General features: G+C 43.4%; 1 protein-coding gene across 1 annotated transcript in view; it reads right to left on the minus strand.

The window, feature by feature from the left end:
- The window catches only part of POLN (DNA polymerase nu), a 155,324-nt gene that overhangs the window by 96,182 nt on the left and 33,564 nt on the right, over positions 1–25,578 (minus strand). The window contains exons 8-12 of the mRNA XM_074992092.1: positions 15,102–15,185; positions 13,383–13,472; positions 7,134–7,190; positions 6,325–6,378; positions 5,988–6,053 (exon numbers count right to left, since the gene is read on the minus strand). Coding sequence (XP_074848193.1) covers positions 5,988–6,053; positions 6,325–6,378; positions 7,134–7,190; positions 13,383–13,472; positions 15,102–15,185 — 351 coding nt within the window. The remainder of the gene's footprint in view (positions 1–5,987; positions 6,054–6,324; positions 6,379–7,133; positions 7,191–13,382; positions 13,473–15,101; positions 15,186–25,578) is intronic.

Genomic DNA, 25,578 nt, shown 5'->3' on the forward strand with positions numbered 1-25,578 from the left:
AAAAACAAATTTGTTACTGTCCTCAGCAAAAATTTCAGATGAGATTTAGAACACATTTCATCCTTATGAAAGATACCATAACAGGGTGAGCCATAAGTACCTGCAACTCACTTTCCCAATGTCCAAATAAGGGGCAAATTTTAACTATTTTATCACATAGTTCTTTCACAATTCACTCAGCATGTCAGGGACAAGAAATATGACCCTGTACCTGAAAGGATTTCCTTTGAAAGCCCAGTCTGCTGAAGACAGAATAATACATCTGAAACTCTCAACTTCCACATTTGACAGAGTGCCTGCCTCCGGATGGCTTGCAGAAAAATTGACAACTAATATGCATCTTTCCCCCATTTTGAATAGCCTTGGAAATGACAGCCAAGGCAACGCTGTAAATGTCTCTTTAATCACAGGCTTGTCAAAGCCTTGTGGTGACCTGTTAGTTTCTTCTACTTTTTTTTTTTTTTTTTTTTTTTTTTTTTTTTTATAAAAGTCACAAGTCTTACAATATTCCTTGACTCCTGAATATGATGATAATAGAAATAGTTCTTAAGTTTCGTAAGTTCTTTCTTTTTGCAAGTGACCCACAAATGAGCAGTTGTTCACCAGTTTTAGTAGCTCCATAGCTACTAAAGCTACAAGGCCTTTTGGGCATTGTAAGGGTATGTCTATACTTTGGTGGAGGGGAGGTCAAGGCATCGCGATCAACCTTGAGGGGATCGATTTTGCCACTTGTGAAGACACAACAAAATCAATCTCTTTGGACTCAGCCACTGACCCTGGTACTCCACGCCGTCATGTGACATAAGGGATGTCAGAGCCCAAAGAGTCTCAATCTGCACCAGGAAAGAAAGTTGATTCTGATAAGTTGATTCTAGCTACACTAATGGCATAGCTAGAATTGTGTATCTGCGATCCCCTTTGTTCCCTGGTACAGACCATGCCTTATGAATCCATGCTTCCCCATGGTATCTATTATTCTTCACTGGAGCATCTGTGTACTGTAACATCAAGCCTTCCTGCATAAGGAATCTACTCCTGTTTTTCCTGTTGGGGCATAAGTGCAGATAATCTAATTTATGCTTTCTAGAAAAGGTCAGCATCTTGCTCCGTGGCAAACTTTGTTGTGTTTTTGTTTATACACAAAGACGACGATTTCTCAATTCCTTGTTCCCAAGACCAGCTGCTACTGGGCTGCCACTAAGATACAGAGCCTCACCTCTCTCCACATAAGGTCAGCGGTTGGGGACTCACATTTATAATCTTTCTTACTGAAAGTTTCAATTATGACAGATTTAGGAAAAGACATTTTTCATTACCAGTTAATATATCCACTGGAATTCTATCCTGCATACTATTGTTTGCAGTACCTTTTAAACTTTTCCACTCCAATTCTACTTAGGATAAAAAGTAGAATGGTTTCAGATTATCCTTTTGCAAGAAATTTTATGTTTTCCCTAGGAGCAAATCATCTTCCAAAATCATATTTTTTCTTGCCGGGAAAATCTGAATGCCAGTGTCCCTCCAACCTTACCATTTACATTGGTATCTTTAATAAATTTTATCAAACTCCAATAGGTCAGACCTTGCAAAATTCACTCTTTGTAACTTCTCAGTCAAAAATAGTCACATTAATTTGCACTGACCAGGGTTGCATACAAATTAAAAGACAATACAAAGAGAGGAAGAAAAAGGAAGTGAGAATTCTCCTTTCACAAAATTAAAATTAGCAAATCACTTGTATATAAATTCATCAAAATTCCAAAATGCACATAATGCCACTATAGTAAAGTAAACATTTGTTATACTTTTTCATGCTATTATCAGGTCTTTGCATTTGTATACTGGGCACATGCCACCAGCAGTAGGTATTATCCACAGCAAGAACCACGAGACTTTTAATCACACAGTATGCACTTGTCAATCAGTATGTATGCTTAGCTAAATTTCAGTTTGTTCACACATTTACATTAGTTCTGAAATATCTTTAGAGATGTAATATTATTAAAAACAGTAAATAATTTAAAATATATTTCTAGATTTTCAGAACATTGCCATGTACTCCATCCTGAAGATGAGAGAAGACATGAGAAAAAGGAAAAAAAAAATCAAGGGAACATGGAATAATTAAACATGTAGCCTTTCACGAGCAATTATCATGATGCATCTGTTTTTCTGAATCATTGCAACAGGGATGCATGATGAACCAGCAATTACCATTTTATTAAAAAAGCAAGGTACTTGTATATCCATATTACAATTAATATCATTCCACAGTGAAATCTTATTAACATGTTCTGACTTTCTTTTGCTATAGATGTTATAAAGCTGAAAGTAATATGGTATTTTCTGTTAGACTAAGAAAATAGCAAGTGATTTTTTATTTCATTGTTAACTTAGGAATGCTGTCGGTACATTTAATAAAATGAGCAACAAAAGAACTAAAACAGCAGCATGAGGAAATGGAATATAAGATTATAACATGCATTTGTTCCAAAAAATGTATTTAGCTGTAAAAATATACTCCAGTAACACACCGCATTTGTTGTACTTATAACAAATCTGCACCAGAATGCGAAGAAGGTAACTAGAAAAGGAAGGATACTACAGTATTTTTAAATTTGGTTACACATTCAAAATGTATTGAGTCATCCAGTTGAAGATAAACATGTATAATGCTACAGAAAGAAATCATAGTTCGGAAATGCACTCTTGTTTAAGAATGTGCTATATTACTATAAACTGCTTTCTATTGTTAGTGAGAAGTGAATCAGCTATGTATGATATATTTATAGTGCAAGTGAAGAAATCAAACTCCAGAAAAATCAACATTGAGGAAAAATAGAAGAAACAAAGTTAAACTAAACTGAGTCATTGCGGGGGAGGGGGAAGAGAGATAATGTGAGCACTGCTCCATAAAATAACGAAAACAACAAAAATCTCATGTACTGACTACAGTGTATGCTGGTCTGTTTAGTGTGAAGTCTAGTTCACTCAAGGCCAAAAAGGAGCTTTTGAGAATTGAGGAGCTGTCGAGAGGAGGGCTACTGAAAAGTTATCAGAAATCAGAAATTCACAAACATGTAGGGTTTGAAGGGACCTTGAGAGTTCATCTATTTCATCCCCCCCACATTGAAACAGGACCAGGTATACCAAGACCATCTCTGACAAATGTGGGGCCATTACTGGATGAGGGAGGTAACCTAGTGACAGATGATGCAGGAAAATCTGAAGTACTCAATGCTTTTTTTGCCTCAGTCTTCACAGACAAAGTCAACTTCCCAATGATGGTCCTAGATGATGCAGTATGGGAAGGTGGAGGGCAGCCATCTGTGGGGAAGGAACAAGTTCTGAGCTATCTACAAAAACTAGATGTGCACAAGTGCATGGCTCTGGATTTAATGCACCCTCAGGTACGGAGGGAATTGGCAGAGGTCACGGCTGAACCTTTGGCCATTATCCTTGAAGACTCTTGGAGATTGGGGGAGATAACAGATGACTGGAAGAAGGCAAACGTAGTGCTCATCTTTAAAAAAGGAAAGGAGGACAATCCAGGGAACTATAGATCCATCAGCCTTACCTCAATCCCTGGGAAAATAATGGTGGAAATCCTCAAGGAATCCATTTTGAAGCACTTGGAAGAGGGGAAAGTGATCAAAAGTAGCCAACATGGCTTCACCAGGGGCAAGTCCTGCCTCACCAATCTGATTAGCTTCTATGATGAGGTAACAAGCTCTGTGGACATGAGGAAGTCAGTGGATGTGATATACCTTGACTTCAGCAAGGCTTTTGATACGGTCTCCCACAACATTCTTGTCCATAAGTTTAGGAAATACGGATTGGATCCTTGGACTATAAGATGGATAGAAAGCTGGCTTGATGGTCGGGCCCAACGGTTAGTGGTCAATGGCTCAATATCTGGATGGCGGTCGGTTTCAAGCGGAGTGCCGCAAGGCTCCGTTCTGGGGCTGGTGTTATTCAACATCTTTATTAATGACCTGGATGAGGGACTGGGTTGCACCCTCAGCAAGTTTGCGGATGACACAAAAGTAGGGGGAGAGGTAGGTATGTTGGAGAGTAGAGAAGAATCCAAAGGGACCTGGATAAATTGGAGGACTGGGCCAAAAGAAATCTGATGCGGTTCAATAAGGAGAAGTGTAGAGTCCTGCACCTGGGGCGGAAGAATCCCAAACATTGTTACAGGCTGGGGACCGACTGGCTCAGCAGCAGTACGATGGAAAGGGACCTAGGGGTTATGGTGGATGAAAGGCTGGATATGAGTAAACAGTGCGCCCTTGCAGCCAAGAAAACTAACGGCATACTGGGGTGCATTAGGAGGAGCATTTCAAGCAGATCTAGAGAAGTAGTTATTCCTCTTTATTCGGCACTGGTGAGGCCACATCTGGAATATTGTGTCCAGTTTTGGGCCCCCCAGTATAAAAAGGATGTGGATTTGCTAGAGCAGGTTCAGCGAAGGGCAACAAAAATGATTAAGGGTCTGGAGCACAAGACTATGAGGATAGGCTGAGGGATTTGGTCTTGTTTAGTTTACAGAAGAGAAGACTTAGGGGTGATTTAATAGCAGCCTTCAACTTCCTGAAGGGGAGCTCTAAAGAGGAGGGTGAGAAACTGTTCTCAGTGGTGTCAGATGGCAGAACAAGGAGTAATGGTCAGAAGTTGAAGAGGGAAAGGTGTAGGTTAGATATTAGGAAAAACTTCTTCAGGCAGGTGGTGAAGCATTGGAATGCATTGCCGAGAAAGGTGGTGGATTCTCCATCCCTTGAGGTTTTTAAGTCCCATCTGGACAAGGTCCTGGCTGGGATGACTTAGTAGGGGTTGATCCTGCTTGAAGCAGGAGGCTGGACTAGATGACCTCCTGAGGTCCCTTCCAGCCCTATGATTCTGTTTGTCTTAGTTGTGCCTGGTAATCTATCCAGTACATAACCATTCTTAGATAGTTTTTCCTAATATCTAACCTAAATCTCTGTGAGTGAAGATTAAACTGATTACTTAATATCCTACTTTCCATGGACACAGAGAACAACTTATCACTGTTTTCTTTATAATGGTCCTAACACATACTCGAAGACCATACCACTTCCCCACTTGTCTTCTCAAGTCTAACCAAGTTAATTTGTCCTCATGGATCAGCCTCTCCTACCTCATCACTAGAAGCAAGCTCCCCATATTCCAGGACACACCAACCCCAAGCAGCACCAGATCTTGCCAGAAACAACAGAGCAAAACCCTATAGGTACACCTTCACTGCTACAGTGATCAATGCTTCCCATGGCACACCTTTCAGAGATTCAGCTGAAAATGGAAGTTTATAATGAACATGATCAAGCAACCTACAGCTCAAGATATGAGGAATAAAGAATTAAGGTATAAAATTGAGAAGAAAATATAAGAAAGAATAGAATATAAAGTATTGCTATGAAATGAAATTAATGAGACAGAAATTCAAAGCAAAAGCATTACCTTTTGCACTGGGCTTAAAGGCACGGAGGGTTATGTTACAAGGTATGGGTGTGATTTGCTGTCCTTGCAGAACACAATGATTGTACCTCAGGTCAAAAGCCTTCACTTATTGCTCAAGAAGTAACAGGAACAAGAGGCTAGATGGCTCAAAACTGAAGATTTATTTTAAGTAATCTCAATGCAAAGCAATAGCTATTATAGTGATCTAAAAGTAGTTGTCAGTATTACTGAATGTAATCTTGGGCTAAAGTGCAACACAGTCACCTACATATTTTGTAATCATCTTTCCTGTCTACAATATTGCTATTACTAGTTCTTTGATTCCTCTACAGACAAAGGAAAACTTGTGAAGAAATTTTCACACATATTAAACAGCATAAAGCAAAAGTATGTAAATAGAGTATATATTTTCATTTAGCTAACCTAGAGCCTTCTGTTGGACATGGCTTACAATAAAATGCATTTTCACCACACTTTCTTTGAATGCAAAAGTCTTCTAAAAGACTTACAGGATGCTTAGATGAAAGTCTGCCAGTCACAGTTCCTGTCTGATTCCACGTAGATGAAATAAATCCCTTTGGTTGAGTAAAAACAAATTCAAATATAAATTATGTGATAAGCTATTGCAGAAGTCAATATGTAAAAACAATATTGTACTCTAAAGCTTATATATGGTATTAGCAAGATCTCCATACAAGTAGAAACAAGGATTACATTCTTCACAAAAATATTTTACTATTTTAAAAAACTTCTAAGAATTATTTTAAATCATCTCAGAGATGGAAATAGTTGGGGAAGAGCTTTCTCTCTCTCTCTCTCTTTTTTTTTTTTTTAAAACAATCTTACCTTTTTCATGCATGAAAACAGTCCATCCACATAGGTTGACTTTATCTTGTGAACCTAAATTGTGCGTGTGCATGTGTGTGTGGAGAGAGAAAGAGTTATCTAAATCTTAAGAGGCTTTAAAATGGAAACTCTTATTATTCAATCCATTAAACTACAGTAGAAAATATGGAGATAGCACAAAACATTTTAATAGATAGTATGACGGACATATTCAATAATGCATCAATAACCCGATTTTAATGGTGTTCAATATTTGTTGATAGTCTCAGTATTTGGCTATGCTGGTGTTGCAGTACGAAAGTTTCAGAGTTTGGCACACAAAGAGGCAGAGCCAAAGGATGACAAAAGGAAGCCAAAGACTGATTTTTTTTTAGTTTTAATTTGGAAACATGCCCATTGTAATGGGCAAACTAAACTAATGCTGTGGTGGGTTATCAGCACACTATTGTAAAAATAAATAGCAAGATAGCAAAAAGTCTACAGATCTAGACCCTTGCAATCTTGAGCTCTTTTTTGATCCAGATTTTCTCATTTGCTGCACAGTATCCCCAAAATAGTTTTGTTAGGATGGCTTTCTAACACTGTTTGTGAAACAACTATTTAAACAAAAAATGTGTGGCTTTAGTTGTTAACTGAAAAATCAAATGCAAACCAAACCTATTTCTGAACTGATACTTATTTCTCCAAAAATATGGAGTCTAATTAAAGAAATACTTGAAATCATATGCTAACCAAAAAAGTTCTCAGACAAGCTATATTTTTCTGAAGTTAATTATTGCTTTCAATGAGAATATGAAAAATTAACTCACCTGTCGGTATTCTAAAATTATCTTAGGCAACGGATGAAGATCTTGCAGCTTATTTAACTGAAGAATAAATAAAGAATTTGACTTACTAGTGTGCTAGTTCTTCAATTACACTTTATGTTCACAAGCTTATTTTAGTATTTAGAATACTGCTTTCCAGATGGCTGGAATCTGAATACTACCTACTTTTGTAGTTAGGAGCAGCATCTGCTGGCAATAGTTGTCAAAGTTCGAGCAGAATTTCTAGAAGCTGAAAAGTGGGACAGAGTGGGACTTTTCTAAAGATATAAAGCCCAGCTTGTCCCAATATGCAGAAAACTCCTAAACATGAGCACATATTTCCAAACAGGGTAGCCAATCTAATGTGGTGAACAGCCTGGTGTAACAACATCTGAACAGAAAGACACTCATGACTGCTAGTTTATAATTTAGCAGCCAGGACTGAAACTGGTACCAGAACATTCCCAGAACTGTCAGGGAGAGCTTCTATCAGCTGTAAAGTGGACTTAAGAGTTCAGTTTGAGACCAGAAGATTTAAAATACCTGATGGGAAATCTCTTGTAGAGAGGAAAAGAAAGTCAGCAAATCCAGTGAGAAAATAATTATTTCAAATTTTCAGTCAAAGAGGAGGGAAATAGACCCAGAGACAGCATTTGCATTAGATTCTTATTTAATTGGAGGTGGTCAGATGGTATAAATGAAAACTTTGCACTTCCGCCATGGTTGAAGGAAGTTCAGAACCTAGTCTAAAGGGATGCTTCTCTAGGCTCTGTAACACAACTTTTCAAGGTGTCTGAGACTATTTATTAAATACATTTTATGTTCAGTTTTAGTTAATTTGTCTTTGCCTGTACATTTGCCTTTTTTATAACAGGAAAGACAGTTCTGGTACTGAATTTTGGGTGGCCATGCCCACAGATAAGAGTAAAGGTAGTGCCAAGAACTCTACTGCAAAATCAGTAGATGAGTTCTAACCCTTACAGGCATAAGATACCGCAACATATTAACAAAAAACACATTTACAGACAAGGAAAAAATTGTCTTATGCTTATATATAGGCAGCCCATCCAACTGGAACAAATTTGTAGAGCACAGTGTTTTTTAAATAACATGAAATAAGCAAAAGTAACAAGAAAAAAAAAGGCACTATAACTCAAAGCACCTCATTGCCTCCTTCCTCCCTTCCCCCTGGAAGATTTAGTAGCAAAAGGTGGCACCCACAGCTGCAATCAGTAAGCTAATGGGATCACTTTGTCCAAGTGGAGCACACCAGGTAATGGTAGGTCACATGTGGGTGATGTGCATGTGGGGCATACATGTGAAATGAGTACTGAATGGGTGGGCTTGGTAGGTGTCAACAGGAAGGGATGGCAGCATCACAGAATGTAGGACCAAGAGCCATATGGACCATGAATATATACAAGTGATGGGGCCATTGCAGCGAGAACAGTGCAATTAGCAACAAGAAGTCCTGTGGCACCTTATAGACTAAAAGATGTTTTGGAGCATAAGCTTTCATGGACAAAGACACACTTCATCAGATGCATGACACTCAGCCTCCTTTGAACCTGCCTTGTAAGGAAACTGAGGCAGGTGGTTCTTGCAGCCCAGGCTGCACTCTGGACAACACAGAAGAAGAGGAATGGTAGCTGATATTGAATTCAGGTTGCCTGGGATTCAGGCAGAATTTGTGGGGCTAGGAAGGGTGAGATGAGGTCTACAGTGGTGGGTGATGGGGAAGGGTGGACAAAGAAAACAAGATAACACTACTGTCAATAAATAGAAACAAAAATATTACAAAAATAAAAACCTATTTTGCAGGGTTCTAACTGTGGAAAATTCACATGCAGTCCAGGCCCCAAAAGAAAACATTTAGAACATATGAATCAAAGAAGATCAGTAGTCTATAAAACCCACCAACCAAAGACTATCTCAGAGATAAATTAGCTGTCCACCCAACATTCTTCTTTTGAAAGTACAGGAACACTAGTGTGAGTTTCCAGATCTCTTCATAAGCACCTCTATTTTTTTCTTGCTCATGAAATGGAAACAGATTTGATAGAATGTGCTCAACAGATAATGGAGTAGTTTTTCCATCTTATTTTTTTTGAAGGCTCCACAAGAGTTGCCAAGACATACTGGAAGATTATTGCTTTTGAAACTTTTACTCTTTCTTCCAGTGTTTTGAACTTCACAAAGTATCTGTTTTTCTGAAAGATTCCCATGTGCCCAAGAAGAATTTAATGATTTGACAAACTAAAAATAAAATCAGGAAGGTAGTACTTATTGGTTAAAAAGGCAGTTCCATTAGTTGACCCAAAATTTACTTCAGTTTCCAAAAGGGCACATATACTTTGAATGACAAATCAGTTTAAAGTAACTTTTAAACTGTTTTAAAAAATTAAGTTTTAACATCCTAAAAAATATGAAGATGGGAAACCATATTTCCTTTACCAGAAAATTCACAGAGGGCCTTTAACACAGTTGCATGAAAATGCTGAAATTAAATTTTTTCATTAATGTGCCAAACAACAAGCAAAAATAGGTTTTGACTGACGGCTGTAAAGTGGGCTGTCTGATCCTAGTGATGGGAGCCAGGAGTAGCATAAGGGTTGTGGACAGACAAGGGTCAAAGCCAGAGCTCTCATCAAGGGCCAAACCAGCAATGGGCATCAAGGTGAGAAAACTGGAATAAGTCATGATAGGCAGCAGAGACAAGGCACGGTAATTATCAGGAACAAGGAGCAGAAACTAGGCAAGGAAACAGATTTTGTCTCAGAGGCCTAGGCTGCAACAGGCCTAACAACTACATAAGAGATATGACAGGAACATGAAGTTTTATACCCGTTAGTGTTCAGTCCGGTAGTGATCTGATCCTGTTGAGTCAGTGGGCATAGCTTCTAGTAGTGGGGTTTCCTCATCACTCCTTGCAGTTTGGTGGTGATGCACAGGAAAAGGCTCCTGTTTGACAGCCAACAGGCCTGTATTTGAGACCTGTGGCACTGGACACCTTCCTTCTGAGAGTGATCCATGGGATTAGACTTCTCAAAATTAGTCCAGTGGAAGCCCTGCTCTTTTGCAGGGTCATGTACGTGATAAGGTGGCTCCCAAAAGCACCCTTTAAGAACACAGGCTTCTCAATCTATCAGGTGCACAAAGGATTCTGTGCATTTAGACCTTTGGCATGGTATAGATATGGTACTTCTCACAGTCTTGAACAGGGATGGAGGTGGCATATGCTGTGTAAAGAATGGATTATCACAGTTAAGACTTCAGCAGGGAGACATGAAACAGTGGATTACCCAAAGTGACTTTCCCAGAGAGTTATGACCTATGCACAGCTCTTCCAGCCTTGGGGAACTGCCAGGGACATGCAGGCAGCATTGGCATAGAGATCCAGAAATTGTTGTGTAACGCAGTACTGGGGAGATCCTCCTCAGATGAGTTTAAAGCAAGAATTATTAGGGAGGGTTGCTCATAGCATGGTAAGGAAACCTGTGGATACAGACCCACAAATGAACTGGCATGTTTTTAACATGCCAGTTGGAGGGTCTTTGGCATTAGGAGGTTCTGTATAGTATTCCCCTTTTCATGAGAGGACATCAGTTTTGCCATTCTTGTTGTATGAATGATGTACAATTGTGAAGTCAAATTTGGAGAAAATAAGACCCAAGGCTACTGATACTGATTCAGCCTCTTAGTAGATTGGAGATATTCTAGATTCTTATGATCACCTAAGATTAAGATGAAGTGTTTAATTTCCTGTGGGTAGTGTCACCAAGTCTACAATCAAGCCATCTTCTGCACTCTCATTCACACTGCGATAGTTGGGGCCATCCAATGTCAGTTGGTATTGACCTGGTCTAGACTGAGCTCTCTTGAGCATAGGAACTAACATTTAGCTAAATGAGGGAGATATGTAGGCTCAGCCTATGTTCCTGGTGCTGTTCTTAGAGTATGGTATCTATCTGGATACTCAGGCACAGGAAGGTTTCTCAAATGGATGGAGGATCCAGGCAAGGAAGCAGGGACTTAACTTCTAAGGGGTGTGTGCATGTGCACGCGCATGCGTGTATGAGGTCAAGTGCCCCCCCCCCAGATTTCTGCATGGCATGCTGTAAGAGGAAAAAGAGGGGCTCTTTCTCCTGTTGCAACAGCCATGCCCTGTCCTTGGCAGCTGGGCACAGGGAGGGAATTGAAGGGGTGGGACCCAGCCACTTCTCATGCCAACTGCTTTAGGTCCCTGCTCTGTACAGTGTGGCAGCTGCCTGTGAGAGCCCAGGTAGGGAGCTGGTGGCTTCTGTTCCCTACCTAGCCTGGCTGCTAGAGTCAGGACCAGGCAAATTTCTGGCTTGTTCCACCCACCCCGGCAACCAGGCCCAAGCACATAGCAGAGGACACTGAGATTGATCCGTCTGTGTCCTCCGAGGTGAAAACATGAAGAAAAATGAAAAAAAAAAATCTCCAAGACCTAAGCTAGATGGTTCTCTCAAGAAATTAAGCAGAAACAACAGAGGGAGGTGCTTCTACCAGATGGAGGCAAAACACATCCCTGTTGACAGAATTCCAAATTATCTATCTACATTTATTTATAGGGAGCACTTTTGGTGCCAAAACCTCTCCACTGAATTGCATCTGTGAGTACTTGTGAGTATTGTTACCTGGTAGACTGTTCTAGTGCCTGTGTGTGTGAATAAATATTTTTTAAAACCAAGAAGGTAAAATGAAAGGTAAAATACAAGTTCAAGGGAGTCACTTCTACAGGTGAGAAAACACCTGCCATTAGTTCTGTCTTCCTGGCGATACTAACAATTTTATAGCCAAAAAGGTAGAGAATACTCCATTAGCCCTGCAGCTAAACAGAATGATCAGATTCTGTTCTATATTAAGCCTACAAATACCAGGAACAACTGAATTCTTCATTATCCTTTATAAACAATATCTATATTGGGCAAAAATTCTCTAATTTCTGGCACAAGAAAACTAAAATGAGATTACAACAATTCAGAAAGTGAAGAAAAAAATTAAGCAAATGACAAGTCAGCTGATGCAACAAGCTGATAAACTGTATTCCTATGAACTCTCATTATTACTACTTAAGATAACAAGGATGAGAAAAAACACAAATGTAATAACAGTCCCCCAGGTTATACTCCTGTAATGTGAAACCATTAAAAAGTTTTCCATAGCTTCTTATGAAAAATATTTATTTGTAATACCCTTTTTACTTAATACTTTTTAAAATGTAATTTACTATGTTTCTCATTTTTGCAGCACCTTTTTCTGTTACTGAGTTCACTTTTTCCTTAGCTTTCTTATAATAGCTTTTGGTATAAACTTTTCCTGCCTGGTTTACAGTTGTGTTTTCTCTTTTCTCCTTTTTTATAGTTTCAGTGGACAATATCTATGTTTATTTTAAGCATTTTTTCCTGTTTTATCTATTTAAATTTTCACAGACGAAGGAAAATATGAGAGGATCAGAAAAGGGGAGATCAGAATTGTTTAACAATAGGCGTTGAGACTAAAAAAGTTAAAACTTCATAACTATTACAACACAAATTGTTACCATCACATGCCAAAATATATGAAGTAAATATCCTTAAATCAAACTAAGTTTGAAAGCAACCTTTTTCTTACTTAGCCTATCTCTATGTATCTTTTATAAATGAGAGAGAGAGAGAGCGTGCGCGCGAGCATGTGTGATGCAACTGATCTTTACCAGCATTTACTGATTAAAATCTAATTTTCAAAGCCATCTATAGTTTTATTTTTTTTAATTTCACTTCAAAAAATTTCAATTATAACATTTTTCCAATTTATGACAAAAGATTTTCTCACCTTCCCAGCCTTTCATGCTACAGTTGGTCAGATGTACCACACACATAATAGACACACAACTAAACTAAGACAAGGGACCCCAGAGAACTTGATGGTGGTCAGCAGAAAGCTGCCAGCTTCTCCTGGTATCCAGACATTCAACTGCATTAAGAAACAGGTAGAAAAATCCAAAACACTTTCTTAGCATTGCTTTTCTTTACATTATTGCAGTAGAAGCCACAGGGATGTTATGTGATGCTGAAAATGAGAGTTTATCCAAAAGACATCTCTCTCCATTATGAGAATTCCTGAACTAAATAATCCGGACTGTAAATTTGAATCAAGTTTACAACTTAAAAACAAATGAACATAATTTTATTAATGCTAGCAAATACTAAACTAGGTATATGTTTCAAAAACCTTTCAGTTCCTCACCACAACTTCAGAAGTGGATTGCAGGTGCTGAATCTCAGTTCTGGGAACTTTCTCACACAGCATATGGAGTTTTAATTTTTTGAATAATACCTATATTAACAAAAATTATATATTTCAAGGTGACAGAAATGTTTGAAAATTGAAACAATGGAATATTACTATTGTGCATCTGACTTTAAACACTACAGAAAACAAAAAGTATACTGTAGCAAAGAGGGAACAAAATGAGGAAAAATTGTTAGATATTTGTGAAATGTTTGTATATATCAAAAGCAAACAGGGTTGTTTTTCTTTAATTTTAAATTTGCCTAAAAGAGAGGAGCCAAAATGTATTGCTACTGCTATGGCTTGTGTGCAACTTATGAAGTGAGTTAAAACCTCACTGAGATTGACAGATGTGAACTCACCCTTTGTTTAACATGACATTTAGCATAAACCTCCACCTAAAACAAATGGTGTGTTGTGAACCTGTATAGGCATTTCAGCTAAATATTTCTGGGGTGTGTGAAGATAGACCACACAGAAAGAGAAAGGGAAACGCAAGAGAAAGCCAGCTTAGAGTTTGGAATCACAACGTTATGCTGGAAAATGCTAGTGAAAGAGATTTAAGATCTAATGTTTGCTCATGAGACTTAGCAGTCTGACAGCTAAAAAATTGCTCCTTTTGTTCTTGGTTCTTCCTGCATTCAGAGACATAGGCCTTTGTACATTCCTTGTAAAAAAAAAATAATAATAAACAAGACTTCATCAAAGAAAATACCAGACTATAAATTACTTCTTTCAACTAGAACATCCCAAGGGTCCTGGGTTTTTTTCAAGTCACAGAGGAGCAATATTTTTTTCAGAAAGCTAATGACATATCCATTATTATAAAAAACCCAACATAACTAATACAATAAAGACAAGATTTCTAAAGTTGTGAACACTACAGCTCCCTCTCCATGGATAATATCTTATGGCAGTGTTTCCCAAACTGTGTTCCATGAAATACTTGTGTTCTATGTAATGTGAACAGGTGTTCCATGAAACAACTTTGATGCTAGTGATATTTTTCCTTCTAAAATATTAAATAAGAAATTGTGTGTACATTCATAATACCACAGTTATGTGACTCATGCCAAAACAGCAATACAAAAACACTCCTCCCATTTTAAAGAACTGTCAAATGTTACCTATTTTTATTTTCCAGTAGTTTTCTGTAAAAATAACAAATTCATAAAAATACAAAATTTAAAAATATTTTCCTTCACCTAATTTGCTTTCTGCTTCTTTTTCATAAAAATGTTTTTAAAAGGACATTCCTTTTTTGAATAATATTGTCCTTTCTATTTTTGTACAAAAGAACAAAACTAATCATCCTTCTTTCGGCTGTTATATTGATGTTTTGTTTTGTATTTATACTTAATTTTTAATTTTTATAATTAATTATAGGGTTGCTAACCATCCTCCTATCAGCTGGACATTATGTTCATTCAGATTATTCTCTCGTTGTTTTTAATTCTTTGTAAAATAAAAGACAACAAAAAATCTCCCTTAAATCAACTTTTGAACATTACATGCAGCAATTTTTTTGGTATGACCTCCTCGCTGACCTACCCAGCATATATGTGTTCTGTCAATGTATTCCAAAGCCCAAAAGTGTTCCATGGTCAAATTAGTTAGGGAGATGCTATCTTAGAGTGTTAATTGTTTAAAGAAAGGCAGGAATCTGAACAGTACCTCTCTCAGCTGACTGCTGCTAGTCAATAGGAATTGTTGGCCAGCAGCTCGATGGGCTTCATACTCAAGCTCTTTCAATCGCAGCTATAAAATTGGTACATCACAATTATTCCACTTGCACTACTTCATTCAATTTACAGTCACAGTCTAAATTAACAAGCTTCCAGGTCTATTTTTACATATTTGCTATCTGATCACTGTATATGTCACCATTGTTGAATATCTATGTTTAGATTAAGATAATTATTAATGAACTAAAAAGGAGCTGAGTAAAGAGAAGTTACTCACCTGTAGTAACGATGGTTCTTCGAGATGTGTCCCCGTGGGTGCTCCACACTAGGTGTCGGGCTCGCCCGGCGCCGCAGATCGGAAATCTTCTAGCAGTTTCTCCTGGATCGCGCATGCGCCGGCACGCGCCGCCCCCCTGCGCGCCCCCGGCCGTGTGCACAATCCGGTCCCCGCCAGTTCCTTGACCAACCGCCTCGGATGCTCCTGAAAAACACTAGACAGAGATCCGAAGCGGGGAGGATGGGTGGGTGGTGGAGCACCCACGGGGACACATCTCGAAGAACCATCATTACTACAGGTGAGTAACTTCTCTTTCTTCTTTGAGTGGTCCCCGTGGGTGCTCCACAATAGGTGACTACCCAGCAGTAACCCAAGTAAGGAGGTGGGTAATCGGTTTATGTGCAGCTTGTCCCCGAGAGGACTGCTGTCAACAGATGGGTATCCTCTTGGAATACCCAAGGCAGGGCATAATGCTTGGCGAAGGTGTCATATGATGACCAGGTCACCACTCTACAGATGTCTGTTAACGCGATGCCCTTGAAGAAGGCTGCTGACGCCGCCACCACCCTGGTGGAGTGAGCCCTGGGCGGGGCCAGCAAAGGAGCCTTTCGAAGGTCGAAGCACATTTTTATACAGGACGCAATGTGCTTTGAGATTCTTCGTGAAGACAGACCTTCTCCCTTTGACCCGGGAGCAAGAGAGACTAGAAGCCTGTCCGTTTTCCGGAAGGACTTAGTTCTGTCTGTGTAGAAGGCCAACGCCCTCCTCACATTTACGAGATGCAGGCATGCCTCCTTGCCGGAACTGTGGGGCTTCGGGTAAAACGAGGGTAAAACTATTGGGTCGTTAAGATTGGACTCCGATGAGACTTTTGGAACAAAGGCTGGGTGCAGCCTTAAAGGTTACCGCCTCCTTTGAGAATACTGTGTAGTGCGGCGTTGCCATCACTGCCACGAGCTCACGCACCTTGCGGGCTGACATAGTTGCAAGGAGGAAGGTTGTTTTTATCGTAAGGAGATGTATGGGAACTGTGGCTAATGGTGCAAAAGGTGGACCCGATAGCGTGCTGAGTGCCAAGTCCAAATTCCACGATGGTGGAAGTGGTTTCCGAGGGGGGTGCAGGTTTACCAGCCCCTTCAAGGACTTGGTAACGATAGGATGGGCAAATACCGTGGGCCCTTCCTCTGTATGCTGAAAGGTTGATATAGCGGCAAGGTGGACCTTTAGCGAGGATAGAGAAAAACCTGCCTCTCTTGAAGTCCAATAAGTATTCTAGTATTACAGGTATAGTGACGTCAAGGGGAGCTAACTGCTTGGCGGAACACCAGGCTGTGAATCGAGTCCATTTCTGGTTGCAAGTCCTCCTGATGGAGGTCCTTCGGCTACATTCCAGGACTTGTTGTGCTCCCTCCGTACATGTGCTCTTTAAGGAGCTGAGCCATGTATTAGCCATGCTTGTAGGTGCAGACCCTGAGGGTGCGGGTGCACTATGGACGCTTGAGCCCGCGTGAGTAAGTCCGGCGCCACCAGCAGAGGGAGCGGTGGGCGGTCTGACATGCGCAGAAGCAAGGGAAAACATTGCTGCCTATCCCAAGCGGGACTATGAGTATCATGCGAGCTCTCTCCCTTCTGGCTATGTGCAAGACCTTGCAGATAAGCGCTGCAGGGGAAACGCGTAAGGTAGGGAGCCCTTCCATGAAAACATGAATGCATCTCCCAAGGACCCCCGCCCCACTCCTGGCCTGGAGCAGTACTGGGGGGACATTTTTTTTTTAATGGGTGGCAAACAAATCGATCTGGGGAAACCCCCATGTACGAAAAGCGTGCTGTAGCAGATCAGAGCGGGTCTGCCCTTCGTGCGTGATTGCACAGTGCCTGCTCGGCTGATCTGCATTCACGTTGTGAGCACCCGGCAAGTCCGAGGCTTTCAACGTTATGTTGTTGGTGATGCACCGATTCCACAATCGGAGTGCTTCCGCACATAGGGCACGGGATCGTGCTCCTCCTTGTCGATTGATGTAGAACATAATGGAGGTATTGTCGGTATTGAATCCCGACTACTTTGCCAGGTAGGTAATCTCGAAAATGTTTGCAGGCATTGAACACTGCTCTAAGCTCCAGTATGGATATGTGCAGTGCCTGTTCTGCAGGGGACCATAGCCCTTGCGTTACCTTGTCGCCGATGTGCACTCCCCATCCCATGTGGGAAGCGTCGGTGGTAAGAAAAATAGAAATTTGTGGTTGGTGAAAAAGCACCCCCACTAGCAGATTCTCGGGGTTTTCCGACCATGCCAGGGATCTGTGCACCTCTGTTGTGGGTGACACCACCCTGTGGACAGTGTGGGATGCCGGTTTGTAAAAGCTCACCAGCCAATGCTACAGGCTTGACATGTGCAACCTGGCATTCTGTACCACAAACACCGCTGCCGCCATATGGCCCAGCAGCTGTAGGCACGTTAAGACCGGCACCGTGGGGCTGTATGTAATGCCTTTCACCAGCGAACTGATTGCGCGGAAGCGGGCGTCGGGTAGGTACACCCTTGGTGTGATAGAGTTTCCGCGTGCCCCTATAAACGCTATATGTTGTGTGGGTTCGGACTTTGACTTTGCGAGGTCGATGACTAGACCACGCGAAGAAACGTGTCCGCTGTGACGCGTATCATGCGTGAGACCTCTGCCTTCAAGGTCCCCTTTCAGCAGGCAGTCGCCCAGATCTGGGAAAATAAACTCCCCCTGTCTGTGCAGGTAGGCTGACACCACTGCCAAGGTTTTGGTGAAGACTCTGGGGGCCGAGGAGAGGCCAAACGGAAGAACCCTGTGCTGGAAGTGCTCCTGGCCGACCGTGAAGCGGAGGAAGCATCTGTGTGCCGGGTGGATTGTTATAGGAAAGTAAGCATCTCGTAAGTCGAGTGCTGCAACCCAGTCTCCATAGTCCGGTGCCGTGAGTATCAAAGCAACTGTGATCATCCGAAACCGTTGCTTGCGCAAGTAACGGTTGAGGCCCCGAAGATCTAAGATGGGCCTCCAGTGTCCTGTTTTCTTCCCTGGTAGGAAGTAGCGTGAATAGAAACCTTCCCCTGGAATTATTCCGGCACTCTTTTTACCGCCCTTATGAACATAAGGTGAGTCACCTTCTGCGTGAGCCTCGCCTCGTGGCAGCGTCCCTGAGGTGAGGCCTGGTGGGAGGCTTCGTCGGTGGAAGCGACTGGGAGGGGATCGCATAACCAGTGGCTATGATCTCCAGCACCCATATGTCTGTAGTGATCTTTTGCCATTGGGAGTGGAACGGTCTGAGGCGATGATGGAACATGAGATGAGAGTGGCATTGAGTGAGGGTATTGATAGTGCAGCCCCCGACATACCCATCAAACTTGTTGCCCTTGAGGCCTGACCTGAGGGCATACGGCTTTGTTGAGAACATCGCCTAGGAGTTCTGTACTGTTGCCACTATTGATAGCGCCCTTGGCCATAGCCCCGTTGATATTGAGCACGCTGTGGTTGTAAGCGTAGTGTCTTTGCTGAGGATAAATTTTTTTTTTTCCCCCTCCTGTATGGGGGAGTATAAATGTCCGAGGTTCTAAGTGTAGCTCTCGAGTCCTTACTGGAGTGAGGGACCGAGTCAGTTGAGTCTGCAAACAGCTTTTGTGTATCAAAGGGAAGGTCCACAATCTTTGCCTGTAGGTCTCTCAAGATACCCAACGTCTGGGGCCAGGATTCTCTACGCATGACCACTGCTGTAGCCATTGAACGTGCCGCCGTGTCCGCCACGTCCAGGGCAATCTGGGCTCCCGTCCACGATGCTGCGTAGCCCTCTTGACCAATCGTCTTTAACACTGGCTTTTTATCTTCCGGAAGTGAATCCATGAGGGGAGTAAGCCCGGAGTAATTACCAAAATTATGGTTTGCTAGGTGTGCCCATAATTTGCCACTCTCAGTCGCAGGATAGGAGAGGAATATACCTTCCTGCCAAACAGCTCTAGCTTCTTAGCATCTTTGTCCGATCCCCCGATTTGTACTGAGAAGCCTTTGACCTCTGCTGGGACGACCCGACCACCAAAGAATTTGGTTGTGGGTGACTGAAGAGGAACTCCATGCCCTTTGCCGGGACGAAGTATTTTTTTTTTTTTATCCGCTCTCTCATTCGTAGGCGGAACAGAGGCCGGAGTCTGCCATATAGTAATGGCTGACTCCAGAATGGCTTCGTCCAGCAGAATAGCAATTTTGGATGAAGCCAGGAGTCTCAAATTTTTCAGGAGTTTGTGATGTTTCTCCCACACCTCTGCTGTTTGAATGTCATGCGTGAAAGCCACCCTTTAAAACAGCTCCTGAAACTGTTTAAGGTCATCCCGGGGAGGGACATCCCCGGGGGCCATGGCTTCGTCTGGGGAGGAACCCCTAAGGTAAACCTCCCTCGAACCCTCGGGTTCCCGCGGGCGATGACACACTTGCTCGCTGGAGGATTGTGAAGGAAAGTCTCGGGGTTCTAAAATTAACTCCCCTTGAGACAACTGTGTTTCCGTCCCCGATCGGGAGCGCCCATGGGGGTATTGAGTGGCCAGGTGGCGGGGGGGGCCTGCCCCTGGGTGCAGGCCTGTGGTTTGTCTATGTCCAGCATAATAAGGACAACCATGGCAGCATGGGCAAGGGTCCAGAGATGGAAACCTGGACCACTCACGGGGTGTGTACCCCCTATGTCTGGGAGAGCGAGACCTCTGCGACGACACCAATAGAGGTGAAACTGGCTTGTGATAGTACCCCAGGGGATCCAATCCCAGAAAATGGTGAAGGTGGCCCAAGCCATGGTGACATTGGTTGGAGGAACGGAGAAGGAGTTTGGTTTTTTTTTTTTCTTTTTCTTTTTCCCTTGATGGGCCGGTGGAGACACAGGCCTTCGGTGCAGCGTGTGTATCACAGGGGGAGGGCTTGGTGCTAACAGCAGCACAGCCCTGTCCAGAGATGGACTGCGGTGCCGGGTTTTTGATGTTGTCTTGCCCCTCCACTGCGGGGCTGGCACCGCCCCCTTCCTTGCCAGGGATCTTGGCCCCGCTGTCAGCGCCGCGCTCGGCACCGTCAGCTGCGGTGCCACGCGGGTATCCCCCTCCGGTGCCTGCAGGCTCCGTGCCTGGCACCCCTGCACCGCTGGTGCCGCGGGGGTCTGTGCCGCCTGTGACGGTGCTGCCGCCTGAGTATGCGGCCGGTAGCTGTGTGCTCTGCTCATCCTGCTCGCTGCAGATGCACGGCAAGGATCGAGCCAGGGAAAGTTCCCTCCGTTTCTGCACTGAAGTGGGCGGGGGAGGGTCAGAGCACAGTGAGAACGCGGCCGGGAAGCCTGTAATTCCCCCAGGCGTCGGATGCCTTCGCTATGCCCCACGGAGGCCAGCATAGCTTCATGGAATGACTCACGCTGTGTAAAACCTGAAGAGGCCATTGTGGTGAGTCCTTTATTGTTAAGAGGGTACTTAGCACTTAACCCCAAAGAGTGATAACTGGCCTGCGGCAGCGGGTAGCCTAACGGCCTTCACGTCCGCTCTTTTCTTCTCCGCTCCTCTCTTTTTCCCTTTTTTTTTTTTTTTTTGCTGGTATTCTCTTTGTCTTTGCTTTCTCTCTTTTCTTTTTTTTTTTTTTGTTTAATAACCGAAAAAAAAAAAATCACATGTGGAAAAGAAAAACCACTAAGTAATCTGACCCTGGCCTTAGCCTGAGTGGATTCCGTCTGCAGCCGATGGCGGTTGAGAAGGAACTGGCGGGGACCGGATCGTGCACGCGGCCGGGGTCGCGTGGGCGGGGGCAGCGCGTGCTGGCACATGCACGATCCAGGAGAAACTGCTAGAAGATTTCCGATCTGCGGCGCCGGGCGAGCCCAACACCTATTGTGGAGCACCCATGGGGACCACTCGAAGAAGAATGTGCAGTGACTAGAAAAATTTGCACTGGACCAAGTTATTAAGTTAATCAGGACTAGAAAGGACTGTGAGGAACTTCAGAGATCTAAACCCTCAGGCTAATGGGTAACATGATGGCAAATGAAGTTCAATGTTGATAAATGCAAAGTAATGCACTCTTGAGGGAAAAACTTGAACTACTTTATTGGAGAGGAGGCCACATGAGTCTGTATTTGCAAAAACAATGAGACGTCGTGTGGCACCTTCTAGACTAACAGATTTATTGGCGCATAAGCTTCCGTCGGCCAAGGCCCACTTCGTCAGGTGCATCACATTGGGTGTGGCATTTATCACCTTCTCTCAGAAAGGATATTACAAAATTAGACCTTGCTCACAGATCAATACAAATGATGAAATGGGACAGAGATCAAAGCCAAAGTGCAATCACTGCTGTGAGTCAGGACAGATACCGCTGCGAATAGCCATGCTGGGACTCAGAGCGGGGCCAGGACACCAAGCAGTCAGGAGCTTGTGCCTAAACAGGTGCAGCCAGAAGGTCAGGCTTACCCCGGAGATGCACCAAGGGGCAGGGGCCTCAGTCTGTGCTGGGGAGGTCATAATTTTGATATGTCTCCACACTGCCTGGTATGTATCAGGCATAAATGAAGGGTCAACTGGCACTGGATCACCTCTGAGTGAATCCTGAAGGATCGGCCTCGGTGTAGGTGACATTGGTGCATCAGGATCACAGGCCTCAGGGGTGTCTGGTGTTGTCTGCACCAAGGGTGCCAAGGTCAAAAGAGCCAGTGCCAAGGCCTTAAGCAACTTGGAGAGGTGCTGTGTGGGAGGCATCAGGAAAGATTAACTCTTATGTGCTGGACCTCGAGAAGAAGACAGCATGCTGCACACCGAAGGAGCAGGTGTGGAGCTCTGCTGTGGAGGTTGAAGTGCTGACTCCATAAGGAGCTGACAGAGCCGAAAGTCATGCTCCTTACAAGTCAGGAACTTGAAACCCCTGAAGATAAGGCACTTATCTGGCTTTTGAGCTTCACCCAAACAAAGGCATGAGTCATGAAGGTCACTTGTTGGCATGGACTTTAAACAGTCGCTGCACTGCTTAAACCCTTGAAACTTTTTCATTTCCCTAACACCCTTATGCAGGGGTCTGGAACCAAAACAGCTAGAAGAGCCATTTTCTTTCAAACTCTGTTAGAAAATCAGTACTTCAAGAGCTACAACGCATGTAAATACAAGACGGTCCTTAATAAATAACATCAAATCATACTTTGTGGATTGCCTATTTTAAGAACGGTGCACACACAATGACTTATGACCAGTTACAAAGTTTGTTACCTTCACCTCCCCGTCCCCAGGCTTAACCCCTCTCAGCTCCAAACTGCACCCCCCTACATCCCCAGGCTTAACCCCTCTCGGCACCAAACCTGCCCCCCCCACATCCCCAGGCTTAACCCCTCTCAGCCCTATACCCAGGACTAATCTACCTCAACTGGCGAGTTCCTCCAGCTGCACGTGCATGCGCTGCTGCTCCTCCTTCTCAGTGAGGCTGCATGGCTCCAGCAGGGGCAGATGTGGCCACCACCCCCTCCTTGTTGCTCCTCCCGTGCCTCCTTCTCAGCAGGGCTGCATGGCTTTGGCAAGAGCAGACTCAGCTGCTCCTACCACCAGCTCTCCTGCTCACTTCCTCCACCTGCAGCGCTGAAATAATGGAACTAAATTTAATTGATTTAACAGCCAGATCCCTCCTGCCACCCATTAAACCAATTAAATTTAGTTCCATTATTTCAGCATGGCAGGGCAGGGAGCCACAAGAGGACTCAGTAGTGGCAGTGCCTGGAGCTGCAAGTGATTCCTTAAAGAGCTGCACGTGGCTCCTTAACCACAGGTTGCTGACTCCTGTGCTAGGCAGTCTTTGGGTAGGGAAGGCATAATTAAAGTAGGTAGGAGTGAAAGTCAGGAAGACAGTGGTACAAACGTACATCAAGTGTGAAAAAAACAGAACATGTAAAAAGTTTGTGAACATCCTGCAGTAAAAATGTATTACATTACAAATCATTGTGTGTGTGCACTGTTCTTAAAATAGCGGTTACAAAAAGTATGGTTTGACATTATATATTAAGGACTCTCATATTCATATGCACTGTGGGCATTTGAATTATTGAGTTTTTTACCCAATTAAAAAAAGTGGCTCTTCTTGCTTTTTTGGTTGCCTACCCCCAGCCCAGCACTAACTACAAACAATAGGTATGCTAAAGACTACTAATTACAACTATTTATAGAAGAAAGGCTAGGGAGCCATGGCACAGCAATGTGTACTTAGCCACAATACCAACAGTATCACAGGCAGTAAAAAAGGAACCAATGGTAATTGGGTCAGCAAAGTTATATATAGGGGTCTGCAGAGGCACCACTCCAGGGGGCTCCCCAGCAGACCCGACTGGTAGTTTCTAGGGAAAACCTTTCCAACAGCCATGCACACATATACACACACGTAACTTGAATAGTTATGAGCAAGCTTTCAAAGAAGAATCTCAGTGATCTTATAAGAGGGGTAGCCCTGTTAGTCTGTATCCGCAAAAACAACAAGAAGTCCTGTGGCACCTTACAGATGACCAGATTTATTGTCGCATAAGCTTTCGTAGGCAAAGACCAACTTTGTCAGATGCAATGCTGTTTTTTCCAATGATCTTAATTTGCTTTCCAAAGGATGATGTCTGTATAGCTCTATTTCTAAGATTGTATAAAGGCCTAGCTAAGTTATATTGATGACCATGATGAAATTTAGAGAGAGTGGAGAGCAGTGATCACATTTGGAGATTACTGTTTAGGAAAAAGGAAAGGAGATTTCTTAAAATGAAAAGAAACACCACTTTGGGAAGAAATTGTATGGCAATTCAAAGGGCAACCTCATCAGGAAAAAACTGAAGGTCAGTTTTTTGCCAGGAAGTACACATAACTTAGCAGCTCTTCACAGTAAGATAAGTATCAGAGAGGTAGCCATGTTAGTCTGTATCTTCGAGAACATACAAGAAGTCCTGTGGCACTGTAAGTTCTGTTAGTTTATAAAGGTGCCACAGGACTTCTTGGTGTTCACAATAAGATAGTGACATCAAGAACCTTTGGCTACGTCTACACCAAAACTGGCATTTTTGTCAACAAAACCCATGGAACATCCACATTACCAAGGCATTCTGTCCCAGTATATCAGCAGAACACAGCACTTATGTCGACAGCGTTCTACCGTTCCCCCATGAGGCAGAACACTTCTGTTTACAAGATCTGTTGACAGAAAGCCAGTCTGGACGTTCTAGGGGACCTTCTGTTGACAGAAAAGGCTTCCAGGGTGCTGGGAAGTTGTCCCAGGAGACACACACTCCATAGCAATCAGTGCTCTATGCTCCCTGCCTCCAGCCATTCTTAAAGCTGCAGGGAGCCCTGGAAACCTTGTGGCAGGAAGCTACAAGTGTGGGAGCAACAGGGCTACAGACTGCAGTCCCCCATTCCCTCATGGCCACTCCTTTTCATCGAGCATGGCAGAACAGTGGATTCCTCGTGACCCCCATCCCCCAGGGCAGCAAATACAGCCACGACTGAGTCCATGAGCCTCCACAGCAGGAGCATGTTAGCTGCCATAACCTGTAAGGGGAGGGGACCAAAAACATATGAGGGACTGAGGGAGGATGACCCTGGGGGCTCCCCTCCCATCCCTTCATCCCAAGCTGTCAAAGAGCCCCCCCCCCCCCCTCAGCAGCAGGGCTGTGTGAAGGTGGAACAGAATGGTCCCCCAGGGATAGGGGTTCACTCCCACCCCACCTCTCTCACTTCCAACCCTGCCTCCAAGGGTCCTCCTTGGGTGGGACACTCCCCCATCCTCCACTTAGGGCTTGCAGCACAAGGGTGCCTTACCTGTATGAGGAGAGCCCTGATGGTGGACCTCCTCATGCCAAACTGGTTTCCCACCGAGTGTTAGCTGTCAGGGGTGGCAAGCTCCCAGAGGACAATGGTAACCCACTTCTCCATAGGGATGGCAGGCTGTAGCAGGGTGTCCTGTCCCCAGAGGGCAGGGGTGAGTCAGGCACAGAGCTCCAGGAACATGACCTTCCGCATGTGGAAGTTCTAGAACCACAGCTTGTCATCCCACTGACCCATGATGAGCTGGTCCCACCAGTCAGAACTGGTGCTGTGCCTCCAAACCAGCCAAAGCACCCAGGGTAGTGGGGGCAAGTGCAGGTAGGCCTGTGTGTCAGCAAGAGCTTGCTCCTCAAAGGTGATGTTTGGGTCGCCCTCCC

Source organism: Carettochelys insculpta, chromosome 4, assembly GCF_033958435.1.
Source record: "Carettochelys insculpta isolate YL-2023 chromosome 4, ASM3395843v1, whole genome shotgun sequence".
In the NCBI taxonomy this organism is placed as follows: domain Eukaryota; kingdom Metazoa; phylum Chordata; order Testudines; family Carettochelyidae; genus Carettochelys; species Carettochelys insculpta.